Source organism: Oryza glaberrima, chromosome 5 (assembly GCF_000147395.1).
Source record: "Oryza glaberrima chromosome 5, OglaRS2, whole genome shotgun sequence".
Classification (NCBI taxonomy): domain Eukaryota; kingdom Viridiplantae; phylum Streptophyta; class Magnoliopsida; order Poales; family Poaceae; genus Oryza; species Oryza glaberrima.
The window spans coordinates 1,953,891-1,961,666 of NC_068330.1; the positions used below are offsets into that span (position 1 = coordinate 1,953,891).

The 7,776-nt window shown below is 49.7% G+C and overlaps 2 protein-coding genes across 3 annotated transcripts; one reads left to right on the forward strand and one right to left on the reverse strand.

Annotated features, from left to right (window-relative positions):
- The first annotated feature begins 865 nt into the window (after positions 1 to 865).
- On the forward strand, positions 866 to 3,011 carry LOC127774049 (transcription factor APG). Of its 2 annotated transcripts, XM_052300320.1 has the most exons (4): positions 866 to 1,972; positions 2,052 to 2,150; positions 2,241 to 2,306; positions 2,384 to 3,011. In XM_052300320.1, exons 1-4 carry the CDS (start codon positions 1,037 to 1,039, stop codon positions 2,795 to 2,797), a joined length of 1,515 nt encoding a protein of 504 aa, XP_052156280.1. In that variant the 5' UTR covers positions 866 to 1,036; the 3' UTR covers positions 2,798 to 3,011. The 2 variants fall into 2 exon arrangements, with proteins under 2 accessions (XP_052156280.1, XP_052156279.1); XM_052300319.1 differs by having other exon boundaries at positions 2,052 to 2,306.
- Positions 3,012 to 4,021: 1,010 nt separating this feature from the next.
- Positions 4,022 to 7,133, reverse strand: LOC127774050 (F-box protein At2g21930-like). Its single transcript, XM_052300322.1, has 2 exons — positions 7,029 to 7,133; positions 4,022 to 6,927 (listed from the first exon to the last, which is right to left on the reverse strand). The coding sequence occupies exon 2, from the start codon at positions 6,908 to 6,910 to the stop codon at positions 5,711 to 5,713; it is 1,200 nt and encodes a 399-aa protein (XP_052156282.1). The 5' UTR covers positions 6,911 to 6,927; positions 7,029 to 7,133; the 3' UTR covers positions 4,022 to 5,710.
- Between the last annotated feature and the right edge of the window lie 643 nt (positions 7,134 to 7,776).

Genomic DNA, 7,776 nt, shown 5'->3' on the forward strand with positions numbered 1-7,776 from the left:
ATCTTATTTTGGTTCATTGTAACTAAGTATAAGTGCAGTAGTATAATTGTAAATTGTGTCTATAGAAAAATGAAACTTGATGCAAGATTGTACGAAAGAAAAATCGAAAGATTGGAAAAAAAAACTATCACAAGTAAAATAGCAAAATCCTTATAATTATGCTGTAATCCCTTTGTTTCATATTATTAGTCGTTTGATAATTGTATTAATTAAACTTTTTTAAGTTTGACCAAGCTTGTAGATAAATATAGTAACATTTTCAATACAACACAAATACAACACAAACATAGTATCAAAATATATTCAATGTTGAATTTTATGATGTTGATAATTTTTTTAAACTTGATCAAAGCTAAATTACTTAAGTCTTAAAAAAAATCAAACTACTTACAACAATGAAACAAGGGGACTAGTTATATGGAATTGCTAAAATACTGCTGCAAGTTTTTAGGGAAAACAAAACTTTCAAATGTAGTAACTTATAGTGTAGTTACAGTATAACTGCAATGTAATTATACTATACTCCCTCCGTTTCGAAATGTTTGACGCCGTTAACTTTTTAGCACATGTGTTGACCGTTCGTCTTATTCAAAAAATTTTAAGTAATTATTAATTCTTTTCCTATCATTTGATTCATTGTTAAATATATTTTTATGTAGGCATATAAATTTACATATTTCACAAAAGTTTTTGAATAAGACGAATGGTCAAACATTTGCTAAAAAGTCAACGGTGTCAAACATTTCGAAACGGAGGGAGTAGCATCTTTTTGAAAAATATTATGGAGCGCCTAACGTAACAAAATCCGAAGCCAACGCGAACCTGCCTCCTCGTCGTCGTCGTGGTCTATATATTAGCTCGTCTACTCAGTGGGGGCGCCTCTCTTCTCGCGCCCATCCATCCATGGAGAAGACAAGGCTCTCGCTCTCACCTCGTTAGGTGCCGCGTCGCTCTTCCTTAACTACTCCCCCCCGATTCTCCCGCCTCCGCCGCGCGCCGCCATCCATCCTCCTCTCCGGCGACCTCATCCGTCTGCATGCTACGCGGGAACGACACCGGCAGCGACCTGGCCGAGCTGCTCTGGGACAACGGCGCCCCGGCGCCGCTCAGGCCGCCTCCGCCTCCGCCCTTCCAGCCCTTCACCTGCAGCGCCGCCGCCACCACGTCGCCGCCGGCGCACGACTACCTCTTCATCAAGAATCTCATGCGGGGCGGCGGCGCCGCCAACCACCACCACCACGATGACGATGACGACGACGACGACGACGTGCCGTGGTTGCATTACCACCCTGTCGTGGACGACGACGACGACGCCGACGCTGACACGGCGCCGCTGCCTCCCGACTACTGCGCCGCCTTGCTCTCCGGCCTCTCCGACCACCTCCCGCCGCCCGCCGCCGCGGCGAGCAGGGTGGACCCCGACCCCTGCTCCTCCTCCCACGGCGCCGTCGTCCCGTCCACGTCCGCCGCCGCCGCCAAGCAGGCTCGCACGAGCGGCGGCGGCGGCGGCGGCGTCATGAACTTCACCTTCTTCTCGAGGCCTCTGCAGCAGCGCCCCTCCGGCGGCGAGACCGCGTCGGCGTCGGCGTCGGCGGCGGCCACCTCGACCGTCCCCGTCGAGTCGACAGTGGTGCAGGCGGCGACGAACCGGCTGAGAAGCACCCCGCTCTTCTCCGACCAGAGGATGGCATGGCTGCACCCGCCCAAGCCGTCGCCACGCGCCGCCGCACCGCCGCCGCCGCCGCCTCTGGCCCCTACCACTCGGCACCGACTCGACACCGCCGCCGCGACGGCGACGGTGGCGCAGAGGTTGCCGCCGTCCGAGGCAAGAGCTCCCGACGCGCCCCCGCCTGCCGCGACCGCGACGGCGACGACCTCGTCCGTCTGCTCCGGCAACGGCGACCGGAGACAGCTCAATTGGAGGGACAGCCACAACAACCAGTCCGCCGAGTGGTCGGCCAGTCAAGACGAGGTAAGCAAACAACCACGCCGCCGCCGCCATTGCTGCTCGCGATCGCTCACGCGTACGTCACGTCTCTCCCCCTCTCCAGCTGGACCTCGACGACGAGCTCGCCGGCGTCCACCGGAGGTCGGCGGCGAGGAGCTCCAAGCGCAGCCGCACCGCCGAAGTCCACAACCTGTCAGAGCGGGTAAGCACACACACCATGCACCATCCACAACACCCGCGTCGTGTCATGACGTCATCTCATCTCGCCATTGAATTGCTTTCGAGCTCGCAGAGGAGAAGAGACCGGATCAACGAGAAGATGCGGGCGCTGCAAGAGCTCATCCCAAACTGCAACAAGGTAACAAAGTTCGCCATGAATCCAAATTGAGCTTGGTGAAATGTGACGTCATCATGGGAATGGAAAATGGTTTATAGATTGACAAGGCGTCGATGCTGGAGGAAGCCATCGAGTACCTCAAGACGCTGCAGCTGCAGGTGCAGATGATGTCGATGGGGACGGGGATGTTCGTGCCGCCGATGATGCTGCCGGCGGCGGCGGCGGCAATGCAGCACCACCACATGCAGATGCAGCAGATGGCCGGGCCAATGGCGGCGGCGGCGCATTTCCCCCACCTCGGCGCCGCCGCCGCCATGGGGCTCGCCGGCTTCGGCATGCCCGCCGCCGCGCAGTTCCCTTGCCCGATGTTCCCCGCCGCGCCGCCGATGTCCATGTTCGCGCCGCCGCCGCCGCCGCCGTTCCCTCACGCGGCCGCCACCGCCGTCGAGCAGACGCCGTCTCCGCCGGGAGCAGCAGACGCCGGCGACGCCCCCGCCGTGAAGCAGGCGTGACGGCCATCACATCTCTGCATTTGCAATCGCCAATTCGCCATTGCGGTGGCCTCGCCTAGCTTAGCTAGCTTTGATCTGAACAATTTTCAGTCTCACCTATCTTGCTGTAGCAGAAACGTTCCAACTTTGTTCTAGCTGTAGCTTTGTAGTTGTAAAATTGAGGAAAATTTATGTAGATGAGCTACTGAAGTAGTAGTTCTTTTTTTGTTCGGAATTTGTTCTGTCCATCGAAAATTCGTCGCAGAGTGTTCATCCTTTTCTAAATCAAGATCAAAACAGACCACCACACAAGGAGTAATTCTGCACAGTGAACTGCGTCAGAGGATAAGCCGAAGCACAGTGACTGCTGTTGCTGCTGGAGACGATCAAATTCAGACCATTGTCTCCCGTTCTCACTCTCACCTGAAAAAGTCTATTTTCTCAGTCACAAAATATAACAACATAGTATTACTCGATTATATATCGCCTTTCTACTCGACATATTACTGTGAATCTAGACTCGACAGACTCTACTCTTATATATTTATCTAGATTTGTAATATAGGTTATATCTAATCTAGTACTCCGTGTGAGTGTGAGTGTGAGTGCTGCTGGTGATTGCTGTTACAGTCTGAATTCTGTGATAGACCTGACGGACCATCACTGCCAGTAGTGTTCAACTGTTGATGGCTTCATGCATTGCATCTGTCTGCATAGTGATCAGCAGCAGAGCAGCATTGGAGTATGTTGCAGTGCAGTGCAGGCCACCGGTCTCCTCCAATAATTCAGGTATTTTTAACAATTCTGGTACTAGCATCAAGTGCGACATGCAGCAGCATTGTGTTCTCTGAACAAAGGGGAAAAAAATATCGATTGTATCATCTGCAAGATCTTCTAGAAGGGAAAAAAAATATCGATTGCACTCGAAGATGTTTTCTTTTTTGGGCAGGAATAAAAGCTTGCAGAACAAAGATGTTTTCGGGAAAGAAAAAAAAGGATTCTTGTGCTAGATGTTGCAGCATTGGGGTGCAGAATCTGTAAGACTGCAACAGGATTGGTTTCATCTGGTCCTTTCGTTGGTTATAAGCAAATGCTGATTCTGAAACCTGAACAACCTGATCCAGTTTGTTCAGTCGTCAATTCTTCATCAGTTAATTTGGAGAGTGATACATAATTTGACGCGACTGCTAACAAATTTTTGGTCCAATTCATCCCAAGGGGACTCCCAAACGGGACCAAATTTGGGATTTGAGTGTTAGTAGAATTTGGGCGGCATTTGGAAAGAACACCAACTTATTACTGTGCTAAGATCTGAGCTGTGCAAAGTGGCATACTGTATCACTAACTAATCAGCTTAATTAGCTCACCCAAGTTGACAACTGGCATGCCTAATCAGTAATAATCACCACTGTGCACCAAGTACCATCTCTAGCTCTCTTCACAAAGCATCATCATTCATCAGGTTCAACTCCATCAGTTGTTGCATGTAAGCTAGCAATAAGCATACATGCACATTGTTTACCAGTAGCTTTTAGTAATCTAGTAGCAATAAGCATTACCCTTAGTGATAAAAAAAGAATCAGCAAAACAAATAATAGTCCGAATCAGCAAAACAAATAATAGTCCAAAGTTAATGGGGGTTCTTTTGAGAGAAAGGCACATAGCAGAGTTAAAAGCGTAACCAATATCCGTAATGTCAAGTTACAGGACCCTCATGACTGACTAACATGCAACAATTTGTCCATCTTTACAAACTAAAAGCATCTACAAGAGAGTGGCTATATTACTCTCCAAGTTAAAATTTGGCAAGTGAAGAGGATTGCATGAAAAATATAAAGCACAACAAAGGAACTTCAAAATTAGATAGACTTTAACCCAGTGTTGAACCATGAAGTTAACACGGTCACAACTTAAGTTACCCTAGTTGGAGGATGCTCTATATCAGGTTCTGTAGTTGAGGGACATGGATGAAACTGGACACATAGTTGAGGGACCTCAATTGGACTTTTTCATGCACCATAACATGACTATTAAGGTTAGTAAAATTTGGGCAACATTTGAGCCTAGGTGGGCCAATGAGTTTGGATTTTGGAAAGAATACCAACTCAGTAGTATTGTGCTAAGATCTCAGCTGTGAAAAGTGGCCAGCTGAGTGCATCTTCCAAGCTACCAAGCCTCATGTCCTGAGGTCCATATGTGTACCTACATACATACTTTGTCACTTCCTAATCAGCTTAATAAGCTCACCAAGCTGACAATTGGCCTGCCTACTCACTACTGTACACCAAGTACCATCTCAAGCTCTCTCTTCACAAAACATCATGATTCATCAGATTCAGCTCCATCGGTTCTAGGAATAGCATTTATGTGAGCAATAAGAATATATGCAAGTTTAACTACCAACAGCCTTATGTAAGCTAGTAAGCATTACTCCTAGTGATACTAAAAAGTATCAGAAAATAATATAGCCAAAAGGAAATGGAGGTTCTTTTGAGAGAAAGGCACATGAAGAGTTCAAAGGATAACCAATCTCTGTAAATTCAAGTAACAGGATCCCCATGACTGACTAACATAGTAACATTGGTTAGTGGTTACAAACTAAGAGGTGGATTGCATGAAAAGCACAAGGAAGTAGTACAAAAATCAAATAGGCTTGCCCTAGTGCTAAACCATGAATTTAACAAGGTCACAACTTAATATTCTCCACTTACTCTGCTCTATAAGTAAACAGGTAAACAGAGTAAATGGAATAGCAAAAATACCAATTCAGTAATCAATAGCTCTGGCAACTTTTGGCTAGACAGCAACTCTTTTTTCTTCGAAAGCTACAGAAAATCCACCAGCGGACCAACCTTTTCTTCACTGATCACTAACAGCGAAACTTAGCCGACCAAAATATTGTTCTTCATGAGCTGCTTCTAAATGCCACCACATCTAGGCATGATCAGGCAAAGACTCCATGAACACGGGGACATACGGAAGACATGGATCCCAGGTTTTCCAAAAGGGATCTCTCATATTGCATATCGAGTTAACTTTCCCACGGTCCATGTCATATGATAGCAGAGTATTCTGGCCCTCGTCCCGGAAAACATAGAAAATCATATTGCATTCTGGGTGAATTGCAATCAGGCTATACTCCCGCTCAAGCTTCATATTTGTCCATCCGAAAAGCTGGGAAGTGCTAATGTTGTACTTGAAGGACCATCCACAGCTGCAGTAATCATCAAGAGTCCAGACTGACAGTATAGAGGAATCCCTATCCCTGAAATTGATGTAATACAAGTGCCCTTGGGATTGGCCTATGAAAGCAAGGATCCCATTAGAGATGCATTCACAGGTCATCTCTTCAAGAAAAGGAATAGTCTTCCACTTCTTCCCCTCCGTATCAACCGCTATGATCGCCGAGTTGTAGGAGATGAAATTCACCATGCCATCAACAAACGCAGACTTCGCGTCGGGATGCACCATATGGTCATCCTCGTCACCCCAACCATTCTCCCTGTGGCTCCACGCTCCCGTCTCCAACGAGAAAATCTCCACGCCGGAGACGCATCCATCCACATGCTCAAGGATCGCAAACACATGGAGGTACGGCGACAATGCCGGATCGAAGCCCAAACGGACGGTGGAGACCGGGTCCGCGCGGTCGATCTCGGGCAAGATGATCCATCTCTGAGTGGCAGGGTTGCAGACCACGTAATCGGATTCATCTCTCGGGGAATTCTTGCAACACAAACAAAGGAGAAGGCCATTGCAGCAATCCTTGGGAAAGATGGTCCTGTATCCAGGCAAGAAGGACAAGGAAGGGTCAGGAACAAGGCGGTGCTCCTCTTCATCTTCTTCTCCGCCATCGATGCTGTCGAAATGGGGCATCAAGACGATGCCGTCGTGGAGGGGCACGGAGTAGTGGGAGATGAAGCCGGCGAGCGTGTGGGGGAGCTTCTTGCGGTGGTCGCGGTGGGAGATGAGGCGGCGCCAGCGCCAGGAGACGCACTTGAAGCGGCAGACGGATTTGGCCGGGAGACGCGAGAGGATCTCCACGATGAGGTCATCGGTGAGGTCGGCGGCGGGGTTGTCGCCGTCGATGCCGCCGCACCTCTTCTTGGTGGCGCGCTCCAGCTCCATCGCCATCGGGTTGGTTTGGTTACCTAGAAAGGAGAAATGAGGAGGAGAGGAAGGATGAGAGATTGAGAACTGGATGGGAGGAGGGAGGTTGAAGGAAGCAGGTGGTACAGGCGCAGCAGCTCACCGGAGTAGGCGCGGGCGCGACCACGGCGACGGAGTGGTGGTGGAGTGGCGGCGGCGGAGTGGGGATTGTGGGGGAAAGGAAATTTCCACTCTTGTTGGAATGTAATGTCTATTTAGCCTCCCTCATCTCTTGTTGCTGATTAACCACATACCTCAACTGCAAAACGGATAGGAAAAAGTACACTGAAGGTCCCTCAACTTATCATCGAGTTACCAAATTGTTTCCTAACCGTAAAACCAGATATATGACATCCGTCAACTTACAAAACCGTTTACTATAGGTCCTTCGGTGGTTTTGACTACAGTTTTGTCCGACGTGGTGGTTGAGTCAGCGTGGGACCCACGTGGGCTGCACATGTCAGTGAAACCTTAGTCTATTTTTTTTCCCTCTTCTCTATATCCCTCTCTGGCTCTCTCCCCTCCCCTCCAAGCAGATCGCCGGAGAGGGCACGACGCGGGGCGGAGCGGCCAGCTGGCGGAGCGAGTGGGCGACGGCACGGGGAGAGGCAGCGGCAGCTGCGCCCACCGCACGAGCGCAGTGGAGCACGCCGATGAAGCGATGCACCCTGATGGTGAACTTGCTCCCCTCGGGGACCGCGGTGAGCGTTGCCACCAGCGCAGAGATGCACCTGATCGCGGCGAAGAGCGGCGCCGCGTCGCCATTCTCGCTCACCACCTACTTATCGTCGTCGCCTTCCGACTGTGCCATCTCCTACTCGATGGCGGACGCGAACTTATCAAGCGTCACC

Bases quoted from the DNA above. Each gene is read 5' to 3' on its own strand.
- LOC127774050 (XM_052300322.1), bottom strand. From the start codon at position 6,910: ATGGCGATGGAGCTGGAGCGCGCCACCAAGAAGAGGTGCGGCGGCATC.
- LOC127774049 (XM_052300319.1), top strand. From the start codon at position 1,037: ATGCTACGCGGGAACGACACCGGCAGCGACCTGGCCGAGCTGCTCTGG. The intron at 1,973-2,051 runs GTAAGCAAACAA...CCCCCTCTCCAG, and splicing joins GGTCGGCCAGTCAAGACGAG to CTGGACCTCGACGACGAGCT. The intron at 2,307-2,383 runs GTAACAAAGTTC...AATGGTTTATAG, and splicing joins TCATCCCAAACTGCAACAAG to ATTGACAAGGCGTCGATGCT.